The sequence below is a fragment of the Scaptodrosophila lebanonensis genome, unplaced genomic scaffold (assembly GCF_003285725.1).
Source record: "Scaptodrosophila lebanonensis strain 11010-0011.00,11010-0021.00 unplaced genomic scaffold, SlebRS2 tig00000001-arrow-pilon, whole genome shotgun sequence".
NCBI classification, from domain to species: domain Eukaryota; kingdom Metazoa; phylum Arthropoda; class Insecta; order Diptera; family Drosophilidae; genus Scaptodrosophila; species Scaptodrosophila lebanonensis.
The window spans coordinates 17,892,251-17,911,651 of record NW_022060529.1 but is presented as its reverse complement, the minus strand read 5'-3'; the positions used below and the strand labels follow the sequence as shown (position 1 = coordinate 17,911,651).

General features: G+C 39.1%; 6 protein-coding genes across 6 annotated transcripts; 5 read left to right on the top strand and 1 right to left on the bottom strand.

The window, feature by feature from the left end:
• The first annotated feature begins 1,551 nt into the window (after window positions 1–1,551).
• LOC115621289 (glutathione S-transferase 1-like) lies at window positions 1,552–2,333 on the top strand. Its single transcript, XM_030514895.1, has one exon. It carries the CDS (start codon window positions 1,570–1,572, stop codon window positions 2,230–2,232), a length of 663 nt encoding a protein of 220 aa, XP_030370755.1. The 5' UTR covers window positions 1,552–1,569; the 3' UTR covers window positions 2,233–2,333.
• A 648-nt stretch (window positions 2,334–2,981) lies between these two features.
• On the top strand, window positions 2,982–3,693 carry LOC115620957 (glutathione S-transferase 1-like). The gene has a single exon (XM_030514480.1). The coding sequence runs from the start codon at window positions 2,984–2,986 to the stop codon at window positions 3,644–3,646; it is 663 nt and encodes a 220-aa protein (XP_030370340.1). The 5' UTR covers window positions 2,982–2,983; the 3' UTR covers window positions 3,647–3,693.
• Window positions 3,694–6,447: 2,754 nt separating this feature from the next.
• LOC115631157 (glutathione S-transferase 1-like) lies at window positions 6,448–7,400 on the top strand. The gene has a single exon (XM_030527837.1). It carries the CDS (start codon window positions 6,451–6,453, stop codon window positions 7,111–7,113), a length of 663 nt encoding a protein of 220 aa, XP_030383697.1. The 5' UTR covers window positions 6,448–6,450; the 3' UTR covers window positions 7,114–7,400.
• A 1,246-nt stretch (window positions 7,401–8,646) lies between these two features.
• LOC115629732 (glutathione S-transferase 1-like) lies at window positions 8,647–9,366 on the top strand. Its single transcript, XM_030526269.1, has one exon. The coding sequence runs from the start codon at window positions 8,653–8,655 to the stop codon at window positions 9,319–9,321; it is 669 nt and encodes a 222-aa protein (XP_030382129.1). The 5' UTR covers window positions 8,647–8,652; the 3' UTR covers window positions 9,322–9,366.
• A 1,385-nt stretch (window positions 9,367–10,751) lies between these two features.
• LOC115624856 (glutathione S-transferase 1) lies at window positions 10,752–11,697 on the top strand. Its single transcript, XM_030519705.1, has one exon. It carries the CDS (start codon window positions 10,798–10,800, stop codon window positions 11,458–11,460), a length of 663 nt encoding a protein of 220 aa, XP_030375565.1. The 5' UTR covers window positions 10,752–10,797; the 3' UTR covers window positions 11,461–11,697.
• A 4,751-nt stretch (window positions 11,698–16,448) lies between these two features.
• On the bottom strand, window positions 16,449–17,748 carry LOC115631638 (protein immune deficiency). Its single transcript, XM_030528450.1, has 2 exons — window positions 16,931–17,748; window positions 16,449–16,872 (listed from the first exon to the last, which is right to left on the bottom strand). The coding sequence occupies exons 1-2, from the start codon at window positions 17,645–17,647 to the stop codon at window positions 16,711–16,713; spliced, it is 879 nt and encodes a 292-aa protein (XP_030384310.1). The 5' UTR covers window positions 17,648–17,748; the 3' UTR covers window positions 16,449–16,710.
• Between the last annotated feature and the right edge of the window lie 1,653 nt (window positions 17,749–19,401).

The following is a 19,401-nucleotide window of genomic DNA, read 5'->3' as shown; positions in this document are numbered from 1 at the left end:
ATTTGTGGCTATAACTCCTTTCAGAATTGACTAATCATGATGACTTGGCATAGGGATACATAACCACAAACTGGATGTATATGCCAAATTTGAGTTCAAAGTTTGGTCATTCTAGCTCCTGTACCTTCTGAGACAGACGGACGGACAGACTGACGGACAGACTGACGAACAGACGAACGAACAGACGAACGGACGGACATGGCTATATCGACTCGACTTGTCACTCTGATCAATAATATATAATACTTTGTGGGGTCTACCACGCCTCCTTCTGCCTGTTACATACATTCGCACAAAACTAGTATACTCTTTCACCCTTTGGGTACAGGGTAAAAAAATTAAATTTTCGAATAAAAAAGTGATCAGAGAAAGAAAACTTAGTATTAATTAATAGCTAACTCGTTTACCATTGAAGGGAAAAATCCAAAAAGATGGAATCTCCGACGAGGTGAAAAATTGATTAGTAAGTCGAGCAAGCTCTTTTATTCCTCAATTAGAGTTGTATTGGGTTATTTTTAATATCCTGTACCTAAAGGGTAAAAGGGTATATTTGTATATATATGTATAAGGTTTGTGTCAAGGGAGTAGCAGGCAGAAAAAAACATCAAGTATGTACATATATGCTTACTTATATTCTTAATCAGCATCAGACATAGCGTTCAGACATGTCCTCCCGTTTGTTTGTCCGTCTGACTAGATGATCGCCTGGATTTTACTTCTTTTGATTTTTAACACCCTTCTGCAGCCACAGCAAACATTCTATCTTCTATATTTTAAATAACCCTACAAATTAAAGGTCATATTAAAATCAAATACTAAAGTAAAAGCAGCACCTAATATGAAATTTCATTTTAAAGCCTTGCAATTCTTTTATGTTTATAACATTTTTGATGATTTCTTAACAGTTTTTATTTGAAAGTATTCATTTTCATTTAACATTTTTAACCGAAACTATTCTTTATATGTATCTATCTGTTTATAAGCTTTATTATGTTTGATTTACAAAAGTTAAAAATTAAATTAAATTCCTTCTCAGTATTAGATTTAAAGACTATTAGTTCGTTTTAGAAAACGTAGTTCCAAGTTCAATTTCAAATAAAGAAAACCAACTAATTATCTTATATTTTAAAGTTAAGTGCCATCAGTTTATTGAGTCTCGAAGATTCTTTTTGTCGTAACTTCAATCTAGTCTGCGTCCACTGTGCTTCTTTCTCCTTTTGTGTAAATCTAGAGGCACGTTGCAGTTGTTAGTGTAGAATGCCTGTAAGGAGCTTTATTAGATATTGCTTGTTTATTTAGTGCTTGGATATCAAGACAACAAAACATCTGTTCTCAAGCAAAAAACCGGGGGGGCTTGACTCACACTCGCCTTATCACTAGGAGAATTTCATAAACCTGATGTGTAATACATACATACGAGTATGTACGTGCTCGATGCATTCAAAATGCTTACTCACGACTACGCTGCTAAAGCTTGTTGCGAAAAAAGAGAGACTTTATTTTGCATATAAGGCCGGCGGCTTTCGAACACCACCACAGTAGACACCTTAACTTCCAAGAGACAACAACATGGGTAAACTAACACTTTATGGCATCGATGGCAGCCCACCAGTGCGATCTGTTTTGCTGACTTTGAACGCGCTGAATCTGCCCTTTGACTATAAGGTTGTCAATCTGTTTGCCAAAGAACAGATGACACCGGAATTTCTGAAGATGAATCCACAACACACTGTTCCCACTTTGGACGATGATGGGTTCTATGTGTGGGACTCGCATGCCATCAACGCCTATTTGGTCAGCAAGTATGGCAAAACAGACACCCTCTATCCGAAAGATCTGCAGGAACGAGCAGTCGTCGATCAGCGCCTCCATTACGATTCCAGCACCATTGGTTCGACAATGCGTGCCATCACCTTTCCCCTGATCCGACAGAATGTCACGGAAATCCCAAAGGCTCGTATCGATGCTGTTGCCGAGGTCTATGCTACGCTCGAAATGTTTCTGAAGAACCAAGACTATATGGCTGGCAAGAATCTAACAATTGCCGACTTCCACATCATTGCTGTGGTTACCTCCCTAACCGCTTTCATCGACATCGATGCCGGCACATTTCCCAAATTCGCGGCTTGGCTGGAGCGCATGAAGAAACTGCCGTACTATGAGGAGGCCAATGGCAAACGCTTGAAGATGTTCATCGATATGGTCAAGTCAAAGAATTTTACCATTGTTTAAGAGTTTACAGTAAACATAAACTACATATAATATACATACATATATAGGCGCCTATGTACATTTAATTTGTTATGCGATAATAAAGTTCTTAATAGCAATGATTCTGTTGAACTCAGCGGCTTGGGTGGCCGTTTGTTTATGGCAACAGCTCGAGTTGTTGCCTTTCTGAGCTTTGCCAAACGAATTTTGCTCAATTAGCATTCTATGAAAAGCTTTTGTTTATACTACTATCACGTATTTGCTATTAGCGAGTGACGGACTCGCTGTTTCTAAGCCAGCAGTCGATGTTTGGCAATATTCCTTATCACGAAACAGGTGTTTGTTTTGATTTTCACTATCAACACATATGTATATCTAAAAATAAACAGCCATGTTTACCAAATGCACATACATATACTAATTATATACATATAAAACTTTATATACTCGCACTTATACTTGCATATACATACATATGTATGTAGTGTCAGATCTGCTGTGTCATGCTCACAAGCGGAAAGCTCTCTCTCTTTATCGCGCTCTCTCTCTCCCTCCCTCTCTCTCTTCTTCTGTTTTGATAATACAAACAATTTGTATAGAAACGAAAACAATTATTCACATTTCACCATACAGATATATGTATGTGTGTACATACATACATATACTCTTCTTTGTCTGTATGTGACTACATAGTTGAAAACTTTACAAGCTCTATATAAGGCCGGCATTTACCCACGCGAAGTACTATCTTCTCTGACTTATAATCGTTAATATGGGAAAATTGACGCTCTACGGCATTGATGGCAGCGCACCAGTTCGCTCCGTTCTGCTCACACTAGGAGCCCTCAATGTGCCATACGAGTACAAAATCGTCAATCTGTTTGCGAAGGAGCATCTAAAGCCAGAATTTTTGAAGAAGAATCCTCAGCACACACTGCCGACTTTAGATGATGATGGTTTCCTTATCTGGGACTCACATGCCATCAACGCCTATTTGGCCAGCAAGTATGGCAAAACGGACACCCTGTATCCCAAGGACCTTCAACAGCGCGCTATTGTAGATCAACGACTCCACTATGACTCCAGTGTAGTGTTCCCCGCCATCCGCACTGTAGTCTTTCCACTATTTTTCCAGAATGATACGAAAATTCCGAAGGCAAGAATCGATGCCATTGCAGAGATCTACAGCACACTGGAACTATTCCTGAAGAACCACTCGCATATAGCTGGCAATAATCTGACCATTGCCGATCTCCACTTCATTGCTGCAATCTCAACTGCTACGGCCTTCCTTGAAATCGATCGGGCTCAATACCCAAAGCTTGCAGCCTGGTTGGAACTGGCTAAGTCCCTACCGTACTATGCGGAGGCCAATGGCAAAGGTCTCCAACAATTTACTGACCTAGTCAAGTCGAAAAACTTTACAATTGTTTAAGGCTATTGTGAATGAATAAATAAATGGATTTTAAATTGGATAAATAATGCGTTGCATTTGATGGAAGATTTGTATTTCTCGGTTTTAGGAGGACCTGGGTACCAAGCATGGTTATTTAAATGCTTCCTTCCTTGAATTGTTTGCAAATGGACGGAGAGATAGATAAACAGACGGACAGAGAAAGCCTTATCCGAACGTTGCTTACCGTCTCAAAATTGTATTATACATCTATCACAATCATTATTATTGGTATTTGGAAATATAAACAAATAAACTTTTTCGAATCAAATCCGATATTCTCGTAAGCTTTGCTAACTTATAGGCATTGCTTTTTCTGATTCAAAACTAAATACTCAGCCCATAAGCTTTCAACTTCAGCGTATTTTCAACATAGGTTGAAGCTGTGACTCATTCTAGAACTTTTCAATTAACTCACTTGGCATTCTATTAAAAGCGATTGTAATGCTAACTAGCAGAAACCAAACAAATTATGTATTTATGAAACTGCTATATGTATCACTTAATGGGCTTAACTTTTATGTCGAAATTAATCATACCACAACCAACATAAATGCACTCTCATGCTCACAAAGTCAATTCTCTCCCACAACAGGAACTAGGTGAAGAAAACAACAGACCAATTGTATTTCAAAGGTTATCGTCGTTGACACATGGTACTCTTATCTATGCATGCTTCGAAGACGACGTTACGCATTGCTCCTTCGGTGCAATTAATTCACCGAAATACTTCAGCCAGTTGATGGGTACCACGTACATTTCGCTGTTTTCGAAATCGAATCACAGAGGCTTGTAACGTACGTGGTCCCACACTATAAAAATGTGAGCGGCAAGGATCTGAAACAATTTGCAATCTGGTCAAGTCGAAATGACTCTATCTGTTAAAGAACTTGTAGCAAGCAATATCGACTAAAGGTTCTTTATTTTTTGATATTGCCGGATATATACATTTATATTAATATATATATTTAAGAAACATCCCAAAATTATTATGCATATATCATATAGCTGGCAGCGATTGGTACAAAAAGCCTTTAAAGCTCTGTTGTGTTTTTTCCGATCTTGTAACAAAATCTGGTGCTCATGATTTTTTTATAAAACCTCACTATATGGGGAAGTTGCATCAAAATCGTGAAAATATCAATATGAACTTCAAATACAGATATTGTGGCCGCCCTCCTCTGCGATTCTCATACCAAGTACTTAAGTGATGCCAAACGAGAATTAAATAGTGAAATTTCTGATAAATTAAATTAAAATATTGTAGAAATAAATACTGAAATTCTGTTTAATTAAATTAAATAAAAAAATATTCTGATTAATTTAATTAAATAAAAAAATATTGTGGCCGCCCTCCTCTGCGATTCTCATACCAAGTACTTAAGTGATGGCAAACGAGAATCAAATAGTGAAATTTCTGATAAATTTAATAAAAATATAATATCATACCAAATACTTACTATAAGTGATGGCAAATCGAGACTTAAAGTGTGAAATTACTGATAAATTAAATTGAATAAAAATAAATTGTGAAATTTCTGATAAATTAAATTAATTTAAAAAATATTGTGGCCGCTCTCTTCTGCGATTCTCATATTAAGTACTTAAGTGATGGAAAAAGAGAATAAAATTATGATTATTCTTATAAATTAAATAAAAATATTGTTGTATACATATTGCTTTTATTGGCTTCTTAAACCTCGAGCTCTACAACAGAAAACTACTGAAGGCAAAGGTCAAACAAAAATCGCATATTTATTCACTATTGACCGAAAGTGGAAATCAGCTAAAACAACTTTTTTAAAAAGCCGATTAAAAACAATTGTACGCTATTGTTAACATATTTTCAAATAATTATAGATACCCCTTATCTACACTAAGAAGAAAATTCTTTTGAAATTGCCATTAAAAATTACCGGTCGCTTTTATTTTCAGAAAGGCTAATATTGGCTTAAGCCAATAAATAATTTTCTATAAATAAAAAAACAAAAAATACTTGAAATTATTTTTCATAAATTTATTGATTTTTCATAACATTTTTGATTATTTTTTTATTGTTTAGAAAACAGTTATTTTCTCGAAAATAGAATTTAAACTTAAGGTAAAACTTGAGTAGTTAATAAGTAGTTAGTAGCTAGTTTTTGAAATTATTATTTAATTGTTCGTTTTCAACAAACTGTTTGGAAAATCTCCGAAAATTGCAATGCGAATATTCAAGGTAATGTCAAAGGAAAATTAAGAAGTGAGCATTTAAAAAATTTTGTGAAACACCTTTACTACGAATATATCATTAATATACTCAGCAAGAGGTCTCTCTCAAATCATTAATCAGTTCTGTAGAAACTCTTAACGTTATACAGCGCCACTCTTACAGTATGCTCATGTTTGGACTGTCTTGAGTTATTATCTTTAGTTATTAGCTTATAAAAAGCTACAATGTGTTATGTACTTGTAAATAACGTTGGGATCTTTATCAGTAAATGGGCGTTATGTTGATGTCGGTATCGGTCATGCCACAGCTGTCAGAAATGCCTCGTAATGCTCACAAAGTAAAAGCTCCCCAGAAAAGGAATTAGGTGAAGAAAGCAACAAAAATTAACCTTTTTTTGTTTGTTGGAATGTTATCATCGTTGGCACATGGTTCCCGGGTATAATCGTATATGTACATACATATGTCTGTTTATAATCATAAATTGTAGTGCACTTCGGCGAGTTTAGCGTTGGCATATATAAGACCGATATTTGGCTACGTATGACATTAGTTAATCAGATTTTCAAGCGTAAACATGGGTAAAATAACGCTCTATGGTATCGACGGCAGTCCGCCTGTACGCTCTGTCTTGCTCACTCTGAAAGCGTTGAATCTACCCTTCGAGTATAAGGTCGTTAATTTGCTTGCCGGCGAGCACATGACCCCGGAATTTTTAAAGATGAACCCACTTCATACTGTGCCCACACTGGATGACAATGGCTTCTACATCGGCGACTCACACGCTATCAACGCCTATTTGGTGTCCAAATATGGAAAGACAGACATACTGTATCCCCAGGAACTGCAATATCGTGCCATCGTAGACCAACGCCTCTTCTACAACGCCAGTGTAGCTCTCCCTAGCCTTCGTGCCATTCTTAAGCAGGTGCTTTTCCTGAACGAATTAAATATTCCAAAGGAGAAAATAGATGCTCTCGCCGAGGTCTACACCACATTAGAACTGTACCTGAAAGACCAAACCTACGTGGCTGGAAATATGCAAACAATTGCCGACTTCCACTTCATTTCTGTTATCACAACGGCGACAGTATTTCTGGAAGTCGATCGAAGCACATATCCAAAGCTTGCTGCCTGGCTGGAACGGGCCAAGTCCCTACCCTACTACGAGGAGGCCAACGGCAAGGGCGTCGCAGGGATCATTGGCCTGATTAAGTCAAAAGACCCCAAAATTGTTTAAGTCATGTCATACTAGATATTAATCCCATGTTACTATGTAATTAGCAAGTTTAATGACAATTGAATTGGCGTGTTCTCCATAGAGCACGTAGTCGAACGTGAGTTTGTTGTAGTTTTCATTTATTTAAACCCCAAGGACCGCTAAATGCCCTATCTAGGAATCACCTAGCAACCGAACTAATTCATACAAATAGCTTACTGTGTGATTCAAGTTCATGACGTACTTGACATTCGTCACTACAAAGAACAATAAAACTCTTCTTTCGGCCATTCGGCACTTTCACACCATCTGTAACAAAAAATGTTTATTTATTGAATGTACTTTGTTTCATCAATGTACAACAAAGTGTTTTTATTACGATTAAATGTTATATTGCTGCGATATGTGATATGTTTTCAATCAACTAAAACACTAGACAACAAAGTTGAAACAATTTACTCATTAAGCCATGATCAGACATGCAAAGTATTTTAGGAGAAATTTCTTGAGTTTCATAAACATGGCATGAATATAATGTGGCTTTAATTAAAATCAATACGACTTGTATACTAAAATATACTTTCGTACAACAATAATAATATTTTAAATGTTCTTAAATTGTCCTGCAATTTTCCTTAAATCTATACCCTTTCCGACCCATTGCACATGCTTGGAAGGCTTTAATTTCTCAAAAGCATGATTGCAATTCCGAATTTTACCGTCAATTCATGTGGCGGCAGTCCAGAAGGGTTTAGTGAATTTAAATGTCTTCAATATTATTCACAGTGTGGATCGATTTATAATTTTTTATTTGGCTGGGGGCTTTTGAATAATATTGTCTTAATATTTAAAGTGACAATGTTTCGAGGATGATTGTGAACTGACTAGTGTAGCTTCCCAACAGTGAAAGAATCCATTCAATCGCTTCAGTAGATTCGGAGCCTTTTCAATTCAAACGAACAAGCATACAAACAATCAAATCTTTCTCTTTATAATATTAGTAGAAATAAAATCCAACATTTGTTTTCCAAACTGATGCAAGTCAATGCTTAAAATTAACATATTTCTTTCTAAAGGACAATGGAAATAAATTTGTTTTCGCAAAAGAAAAATATATATAAAATAAATCAATTCTTTTCATCGTTCTAATAGTTTTCTGCAGTGATACCAATATTATTTAAAATTTAATTTTGAATATGGACCAAACCCTAGTTTGTATTTAAAATAAATCACTCATGACAATCTCAATATATTTGGTGCCCATATTATTTAAAATTTAATTTTAAAATAGACCAAACCCTATTTTGTATTAAAAATAAATCACTCATGACAATCTTAAATATATTTGAGGGAACCAAAATTTTATTTAGTATTTATTAAAAATATATGGTAACATAGCTTAAAGATTTCACACTACATTAAACAGTATAATGTGTGTAGTATTTTTCTACCGTTCTGTATGTAAGCCGCAGAGCTCCCATAGCTGATATGAATTATTCAAATCGCTTGGCAATAACAGTTGTCGTGTCTCAGTTGCATCTCATTGTTGAACACGTCAACATGTTAAAATTAAAACTATACGGTTTAGACTTAAGTCCACCCGTACGTGCTGTATTTCTAACTCTGAAAGCACTCGGGTTGCCCTACGACTATATTCCAGTAGATCTCTTGTCCAAGGAGCATATGTCAGCGCAATATCTGCAGAAGAATCCTCAGCATACTGTGCCAACTTTGGAGGATAATGGACAGTTTATTTGGGACTCACACGCAATTATGGCTTATTTGGTGCGGAAATACGGCAAGGATGATTCACTATATCCAAAGGATCCAATACTTCGCGCTATTGTTGACCAGCGCCTACACTTCGAGTCCGGGGTGGTTTTTACTGGCGCATTGCGTAGCATTACCACGCCTTTGCTATTTTCTGGCAGAACAGAAATACCAAAAGAACGTATCGACGCTATTGCCGAGGTTTATGATTTTATGGAGGAATTTCTTAAGCACCATAACTATATCGCGGGTAATCATCTCACCATTGCAGATTTCAGTCTGATTTCTTCAATCACTTCACTGGTTGCTTTCCTTGATATCGAAGTGGTTAAGTACTCGCAAATCGTTGCTTGGATGAGGCGTCTAGAGCAGCTCCCCTATTACGAGGAGGCCAATGGCAGTGGTGCTACGAAATTGGTGGCGGAATTAAAAAATGCGAATTTTACAATTTTGCCATAAATATAAATCGAATAAATATTCAAATAAATCAAAAATATTTTCTCATTCAAGACTTCTAAATTCCAGTTCAGGGTACCAATTTTGGTTATTCTAGGTCTTGTTGAGATCCTTTCGTTCATCCAGAGGGACCTTCGGTCAAACGGAAATCGATTCTTGCCATCCCGATTAAGAATACTTGTATATAAACTTTGTGGGGTCGGCCTTCTGTGTCTTACGTCCATTCGCACAATACTAGTATACGTATACCCATTTCCCCTCCCAGAGTATCAGGGAAAACTAGGCAAATTGACAAGTTCGATCGAATAGGATTCAATAACATTATTAATATAATTCCAGAAGTGCGCTTATTATTTTTCTCTTTAACAATTTTATGTGCTCTAAAAATTCAATAATTCTTCTTTATCAGTGCAGAGCACAAGTATGTCTGAAGGAGTGCTTTCACGATTACAGAATTGATAGATTTTTATCAAATTATTACGAAATTTCTCTCTATATATGTATGGCAAAGCCATAATAAAAGTGTTTACCTGATAAGCTATAGCACAGATAAGATATTGAGCTATTACGTGCTTTTATTACGTACAAGCTATACTATTTAAAACTTCATTTTTTTGTATCTGTATTTCTTATTTATTATTTAGTTTCAAAGTGATTTGATTCCAAATTGTAAAAAGATATTTGCGAAATTTTACGAAAAGTATAATTAAAATAAAGATGGACAACAAAATAATATCACATTTTAAGAAACTATAGTAAATATTACAAAATAAAATTATAGATTCAAGATATAGTTATAATTTTAATTCCAAATACAAATGCCGACTTACAATCACAAAAACTGGTTATGACTATCCAGTAAGATCTAAAAATTAAAAGTTTTTCTAAATATGAAACTGTTTGTTCAAATAATGCCATCAAAAAATTGTATAAAATCCTTAATCAAAACTTCAGCAATGTTATACATATGTATATGCATTTTAACCACCTCAATATTCGCTTTAAATACAGGATATAAAGGCCCTCTTAAGTGACAAATAATTAGATGCATCAAATATTTAACCAATGCGGTAAATATAAGCCTGTGAACCACTCTAATATTCGCTTTGATTGCAGTGTATAGCGACACTCGTAAGTGACAAATAAATAGGTACATCAAATATTTAACAAATGCAGTCAATATCAGAACTACAGATTGCTAACAACTTACGTGACTATATAAGCGTTTGCTGGTAGCCAAGCCCTCTAATCACAGCTATAATACTGAGAACTATGGAAAGCTTTGATTTCAAATAGAAACGAATTTTATACTACACACTTATACATTTATACATAAGTACTAAGTACATATATGTATTTATAGGTAAGTGCCGCTCGAATATAATTATATTTTAATTAAGCAAAGCTTTGTCGAGGCCGTTCAGTTTCGCAAAGGCGTTCATTCTACAAAGTCGGCCTTACAATCAGTCTCGATTAGCTATGGGAAAGCTGGTGTTATATGGCCTGGAGCCGAGTCCGCCAGTACGCGCCTGCAAGTTGACACTGCACGCCCTTGGCTTACAATATGAATATAAACTGATTAATCTGCTGGCTGGTGAACACAAGACTCGGGAATACATGGTAAAGAATCCCCAGCATACTGTGCCTATGTTGGAGGATGGAGACAAGAGTATCTGGGACTCGCATGCCATTTGCGCGTATTTGGTGAGAAAATATGGCAAAGACGATAGCCTTTATCCCAAGGACTTTTACAGACGTGCCGTTGTCGACCAGCGTTTGCACTTTGAGTCTGGCGTGCTGTTCCAAGGCTGCTTGCGTAACATTGCGTTGCCGATTTTCTATCAAAATGTTACTGAGGTGCCGCGCTCAAAAATCGACGCCATCTATGAGGCGTACGGGTTCTTGGAATCATTTCTGGTAGCTCAGTACTTGACAGGAACTAGCGTGACAATTGCCGATTTCAGTGTTGTTTCCACTGTCTCCAGTCTAGTGGGCTTGGCACCCATTGAGCAGAAGCGTTATCCAAAGCTGCAGGCCTGGCTGGAGCGTATGGCGCACTTGCCCGACTATCAGACGATCAACGGCAACGGAGCGCAAATGCTAATCGACATGTTCAGTGCAAAGATCACGAAGATTGTTTGAGGCGATGCTGATAGAAAAACATTACATTTAAATATGTTTTGGAACCTTTGACACATTTCAAATTTAATTATAAACACATATGTATATATTTTGTAAATTGATCAAAAAGTTTAGTTTTGCTTTCAAATATCACATTGTTCACCAAAGAGTGACGAATCAGATATATATATAGTATACGAATAAAGAAAATTCTAAGCACCTGTTTGGTCATCCGGCCAAAAACAGCCAAAACCAGCAGCACATCATAGTTAATAAGTAACGTAAATAACTCAATGCAAAGTGCTCGTTTTCTTGTCGCTTGCTTTGCATAGCAAGCCGAGCACTTAACGTTTCCTTTTGTTGCCATAAATTTGCATAGGCTGCTGCGCAGCCGCCACATATGTACTAGTTATTGTCGCTAACTCTGCAAGTCAAGTTCGTTTTTCGTTATCGCATCTGGTACGGAGAAGCTTAGCTTTCCGTCTACCAGCATAAACTTTGTAAATCTCGGCGATCGCTACCTATGCAAAATAAACATTTGTGCACATCTTTTAAATTGAACAATTTCGTTTCGCTTATTTTGCAATTATTTCGCCAACATAATTTCGCATATTTGGAATCATAAAAAAGCTTATGATTATACATTTTGGTGACATCGCTTGCTTCATTGCCTGCCCAAAATCTCGGCTCAGATGTTGTGCTCTTGGCCACCGCTGTCATCAGCATTCAAAATCGCGCCGGGACTTGGGTACCCTGCCGTGCACTGCTCGATTCCGGATCACAGTTGCACATAATAACTTCGCGATTCGCTCACCGGCTCCAACTTCGAAAGACCAAGTCGTCGGCCTCTGTGTCTGGTCTTGGTGACGTCAGTTTCAAGTCTGATGGTTGCACTGTGCACTTATGCTTGCAATCATTGGTCACTGACTATTCCGCAAATATTACTGCTTTGGTCGCTCCTTCCATTACTGAGAACCAACCAAATTTCACGGTTGACATATCTCATTGGGATATACCAAGCAATGTCCGCTTAGCTGATCCGGCGTTCTTCAAGCCACAGCAAATTGATATGCTTATCGGTGCCAATGTATTCTACGAGTTGTTGTGCGTAGGTCAGATTAAACTGGCTGATGGCCTGCCACTTCTGCAAAAGACTCGTTTGGGCTGGATAGTTACTGGAGGTGGCTCGCAGCGTCAGAAATCTGCTTTGGTTGCATCCAAGTCTCCGTCTACACAGGATTGCAATACACGAATCGAGCAGATGGTTCGCTCTTTTTGGGAACTCGAAAGTGGTGTCGATCCGGCTGTAAAACTCACCAAAGAAGAGTTCGACTGCGAGGAGCATTTCAAGGCTAATTACAGGCGCCTGCGTACTGGCGAGTATTCCGTCCGATTGCCTGTAAAGCTCAGCACAGATCTGCTTGGCGATTCCTATACGCAAGCCTATCGTCGGTTCATAAACTTGGAGCGAAAGTTAGAACGCAATCCACTTCTCAAAGCACAGTACTCTGCATTCATTAAGGAGTATTTAGAGTTGGGTCATATGTCGCTTGTATCGCCAGTTTCGCTAAATTTGTGCAAGTATTTCCTGCCGCACCATTGCGTTCTGAAGGAGGACAGCACAACGACAAAGTTGAGAGTCGTGTTTGACGGTTCCGCATCCACATCCTCTGGTCATTCTTTAAATGACATCCTAATGGCTGGTCCTTCCATTCAGTCAAAGCTCGCAAACACGCTTCTTCGATTTCGCACGTTTCCTATCGCTTTAACAGGAGACATCTGCAAGATGTACCGCTGCGTGCGAGTATCAAATCCGGATAGCTATTTTCAATGCATTCTATGGCGTGACTCGCCTCAAAAGCCTATTCAAGTTTTCCGTCTTGATACCGTCACTTACGGTACAAAGCCTGCCTCGTTTCTCTCCGTTCGCACTATGCATCAGCTGGCTGAAGATGAGCATGAGCTATTTCCTATTGGCTCCGATATCTTGCGCCGCGATTTTTATGTTGATGATTTAATCACTGGTGGTGCTTCTACAAACGAAGTCATAGAAATTATGAGACAAACCACAGGGCTACTTGCCAAGGCTAATTTCAAGCTAAGGAAGTGGTGCTCCAGCAATCCTGATGTGCTCAAACAAGTTCCGGAAGAAGACAAAGAAACTCTAGTTAAGTTTGATGATGGCAGCGACATAACAAAAACTCTAGGACTGTCGTGGGATCCTGCGACGGATTTATTCATTTTCACGTTTCTGCCAGCATTGACATCTGGTCGAATTTGCAAGCGCACTGTTTTGTCAACTATTGCCAGATTTTATGATCCGCTTGGCCTTATTGGACCAGTAATCGCAAAGGCTAAGATATTCCTGCAGGCGCTTTGGAGAGAAAGGCTTGATTGGGATGAAAGCCTTTCAGCATCATTGACAACATCTTGGCATAATCTTATTGCAGATTTTGAGCGCACAAAGCAGCTGAAATTTCCAAGGCTTGCACTTTCTGTTGGTGTTTCCATTGAAGTGCATGGTTTTAGTGATGCCAGCATAGATGCCTATGGAGCTTGCGTGTACATCATTTCGACCACGCAAGGCCAATCTCGTGCGGAGCTGCTGTGTTCCAGATCTCGTGTGGCGCCGCTCAAATCGTTGACCGTGCCCCGACTAGAGTTGTGCGGAGCCGTTTTGCTGGCACAACTCATAAACGAAATATCTCGTATGGAGTTATTCGACTGCAAGTTTTATTGTTGGTCTGATTCTGCAGTAGCGCTATCTTGGATTCGCAGCGAGCCATCCAGGTTTCAAATTTTCGTTTCCAATCGCATCGCAACTATTCAAGAGTTGACCTCTGGCATGGAATGGCGATATATTCCAACCGATTTAAATCCTGCGGACATACTTTCACGTGGAGCTTTGCCCAGCGAATTAGTCCAGTCCAACTTGTGGCTACATGGTCCCGCATTTCTGACGAAAGATAAATCTTCTTGGCCAGAGTCTTGCAATTCCGTCTCGTCGCTTCCTGAGCAGCGCTCTAAAGTGTTTGTAAGCACCACACTGTGCGAAGACATTGCACAGCAATGCAAATATGTTAACACATTTGGAAAGCTGCAGCGCGTGTTTGCATATGTATACAAGTTCCTGCACCGTGTACGAATTCCTGGGCTATCGGTGGACTGCATCCGTCATGGTACACTGCTGTTGATGCGCTCAATTCAAATGTCTACGCTTCGGGACGAATACAAGACCTTGCAGGCCGGACACACTTTGAAATCGTCTAGCTCCTGTCTTTCTTTATCTCCGTTTCTCGACAGCTCTGGATTGATGCGCGTTGGTGGCCGTCTAAGTAACTCTGCGCTCGACTTTGAAGCCCAGCATCCAATTATACTTCCAAGGCGTCATCCAGTCACGCGTTCAGTCATTATGCACTACCATGTCCGTAATCTGCATTCTGGACCTCGTGCATTGCTGGCCTCAATTCGGTTGCAGTATTGGCCAATTGGCGGTCGGAAAACAGTGTGCAGCGTAGTCAGCAAATGCACCATTTGTTTTCGAGCCAAGCCTCGTCTTGTGGAGCATGTTATGGCTGACCTGCCAAAGGATCGAGTTGATGCTTCACATACCTTTATGGTCACTGGTGTGGATTTTTGTGGGCCGTTTTTCTACAAAAGCGAGGTCCGCAATAAGGCACCAATAAAATGCTATATTTGCATTTTCATTTGCTTCGCCACCAAGGCTGTGCATTTGGAGTTGGTGAAGGATTTAACCACCGGAGCATTCTTAAATGCACTTAAACGCTTTATTTTGACGCGCTGTCGACCTACGAGGATCTGGTCTGACAACGCTACAAATTTCGTTGGCGCACGGAACGAGATGGCTGAGCTAAAGCGTCTTTTTGAATCCAGCGAGCACCTGCAGGCTGTGCAAGAATTTTGCCTTGCTGACTGTATTGATTGGCGTTTCATTCCGCCGCGCTCGCCTCACTTTGGTGGTCTATGGGAAGCGGCTGTAAAGACTGCCAAGCATCATTTCTACAGATCCGTCGGACTATCGCTGCTCGAATTTGATGAACTGCGCACGCTTGTATGCCATATCGGGGCAATTATTAATTCTCGCCCATTGTTATCCCTTTCAGAACATCCAGCAGATCTCGATGTCTTGACTCCAGCTCATTTTCTTGGTGCTGCTCCGCTGTCAACGTACGTTGAGCCTGATCTGACGAAGCTCAATTTCAATCGGCTGGATCGATGGCAGCGCGTGACGTACTACCAGCAGATATTTTGGGCTCGCTGGCGTGAAGAATACTTGACGCTTCTTCAACAGCGCTCAAAATGGCGAGTGTCGCAGCCTGGACTCTCCATTGATGATGTCGTTCTGGTCAAGGACGAGAATTTGCCGCCCCTCAAATGGCCATTAGCAAGGGTGGTCAGCCTCATCAGCGGCGCAGATGGCGTGTCGAGAGTTGCAGAATTGAGGACTTCCACTGGAACCATTCGGCGAGCCGTTCGCAAATTATGCCCGCTGCCGAAACAAGATGTTGTTGAAGACCCTGGTTCTTCAACAGGGGGAGTATGTTTGGTCATCCGGCCAAAAACAGCCAAAACCAGCAGCACATCATAGTTAATAAGTAACGTAAATAACTCAATGCAAAGTGCTCGTTTTCTTGTCGCTTGCTTTGCATAGCAAGCCGAGCACTTAACGTTTCCTTTTGTTGCCATAAATTTGCATAGGCTGCTGCGCAGCCGCCACATATGTACTAGTTATTGTCGCTAACTCTGCAAGTCAAGTTCGTTTTTCGTTATCGCATCTGGTACGGAGAAGCTTAGCTTTCCGTCTACCAGCATAAACTTTGTAAATCTCGGCGATCGCTACCTATGCAAAATAAACATTTGTGCACATCTTTTAAATTGAACAATTTCGTTTCGCTTATTTTGCAATTATTTCGCCAACATAATTTCGCATATTTGGAATCATAAAAAAGCTTATGATTATACAGCACCTATTCGAACGTTTTTATAAAAAGTATTGCACAAAATGTTTGGTCTCAAATTCAACGATTAATAACTTCCGGCGTTTTAGAAATGCACATTTCAAGCACTTGAAATCAAAATTTTAGGTAACTATGTGACAGTTTAAAAACTTGGAGATAAGTGTTTACAGAAACAAGCTTAAGTCTCCGTCTCCAGTGAAAAACTTAAGCATTACTTAATAAGTCTAGAAAACGGTTGCCAAATTTCCGAAAGAATCAATGTGTTGAAGCCTGTAGACCAACAACTAATCAACTAACTGGATGTCTTGCGCTTTTCAATTGCTTTCCAAACAATTTTCATGCGTTGAACGCAGTCTCGATGATTTTGATTCCAAAGCAATGTCGTTAGGCGGCCAACTGTAGCAACGCCATCATCAGCAGCGCGCACCCATTGCAGCAGCAATTGATAGATAACCTGAAAATAAATTTATTTTTGTACTAACTGTAGATTATAACGATTGGGATCGATTTACCTCCTTGATATTTCCGTGCATTTGATGATCAATAATCGCCTGCTCAATCTGTCCTTCTGAGTGGCCCAGTTCGCGCATAATTTGCTTCCAGCCCTCTCCCAAATGTGAAGCTACTGTGTCGAGGAGGCGCATTTCAGGTTCATCCTGACACTGCATCATGGCCACAATAGTGGTAGTCTTGCGCGGCACTTGACGCTGTCTCGATCCAGCCATTTTGTCTGGTGACATCGCTATTGCGCTTTCGTCTGTTGTGCTGTTCTTGCGTGAACTGTTAGCGCTCAGATTTTGATTAAAGTTGTACACGGAGCCAAAATGAAGATTGCTGGCATTCGAGAAGTTCATAACGACCTGTTGTTGCGCACTATGCACATTCATGGTATTCATGGTGTTGTTGCTGCTGCTGTTGCTACCACAGGTTCCATTCACCAAAGCGCCCGGAATTGTAGTTGACTCCACAACTTCCATTGAATTGTAATTCGGATCCGAAAGCTCGCGCACAACCTCTGCGGTTAGTTCTGCAGATGCAGTCGGAGTAGTGGTCACTCTTGAAATAGCTCCATTGCTGCTTTCAAATCCGCCATCGTCCACTGGCGCTGCATCTGTTTCTAATCTACCCTCTTCTCCAGCATTTTCTGTTGTTGTGCATGTGTGGTTTTGTGTCTCCTTCTCTTTGCTACTGCCGAAAATGCTGGGCAACAGGCCTCTTAACTTTGACATTTTGCGTATGCTTATCGGGTTCTTTTACAATCTCAATCCGGAAATACCAGAGGCTGTGTGATTTTTGCGCACAATGAACCCACACACCAGCGCTCCCCTCTTTGTTCAAACAGTTCTAATCAATCAATATATGGTAGCTCCACAGGTTGCAGCAAGTGAATGGCATTAGTGATGGGATAAGGTTGGCAAGTGTTGCCAGATCACATATATCTTTTGGTACATATTTATTTATTTATGTTTTTAGTTCTGAGTTATATTAAAACTATGTAAATTAATCAAGTTTAAGCTGAATGATATCGTTAAATAACAATGAATATCCATGAGTACGTACCTTTAAAAATATATAGGATAACGACTACCCGACATAAAAATATCGAACTTAAAATACGCTTTTTAGGGCATTAAAAAACATTTGAAATAGGCGATGAAACATATTTAACGCAAGAAGAAATAGAAAATATAAATAAAACATTACATTACATAACATTACCGTCCCTAAGAACATACTTTTTTAGGAAAATTTTAACTACTTTGGATAACGAAATCTCAATTTTAACCTTTACATCATCAAAACATCGATAATAGTAATCCCGCCTTATAATACATATTATCGAAAATTCTAGAATATCGATATGTCGATATACTATCAACATCCCTAATGTGCCACGTTCGTCGCTCAGTTCAACACTTGGAGTCGGTAATGTAAATTACGTTGTGCCGTGCCGTGCGTTGCATTTTGCTAGAAAGTCTGAGAATCTAAACAGATTTTTATTAAAATATCGTACAAGAACTAATACTGCCTCTTAACTAAATGAAAATCGTCAATGTTGGGCGAAAATGTGCATAAATTTACAGTTTTGTGAGCAGGGCAATCATTAAATTAGGGGAAAAATTTAGGCCGCTCTCGCCACTGCAACACCTTTTTTACGAGCAACGTGGAGCCCGTGTTTGAATTTAATTTGAAAGTACTTTGTTAGCCGCAAGTGCAATGAATGCCCCAGAACTGTTCCTTGCGGAAATTGTAAAATAAAACTGTTGGTCAGAAAAACAACGTGTTTTTCAATGGTTTTTATCAACACACACGAACATAGGCAAACACAGACACAGTCGCACTCACATATGCCCGCCCGCCCGCACACACAGACAGACAGAGCCATATTTCGTAGTCCGCTACAGCGGAGACGTCAACGTTCACGCACACATAGGAAATAGCCGCGGCAGCAAAGTCTTGAAAAGAGCGACGGTGGTGTCGCATGGGTGTTGTATGTTGTATGTGTGTCTATGTGGGTAGACGACGACTGATTTTTGAACTTTTATATTTTTCTGTTGAAATGTGGTGTGTTAGGGAATAATCAAACAGACAAATAATATGCATTCAAATCTGCTTAATTTCACATGTGTGTTATGATTATAATGTAATATCAATTAAAACTCGAGAATTTTACATAAAAATATAGTTTTCTGCTACAAAGAATCTTTTTAGTGGCTTACTTTTCCAAGTCTAATGACCGTAGCTTTAGTAAATATTTCCACAAAACGAAAAATATTGCAGACTTTACGCAGCAATTTCTTTCGATTTCAGCCCATTGTCTGCCCACGCGTTCAAACAAGTTGAAGTAAAACCTTTCACCTGATTTCCATCCATTGAAGACTACAAATAATATGCGCTCTCTCATTCGCTTCCGCACACACTCAAAGAACCGCAACACCGCACATACATACACTCACATACATTGAAACCAAATTTTGTGCTG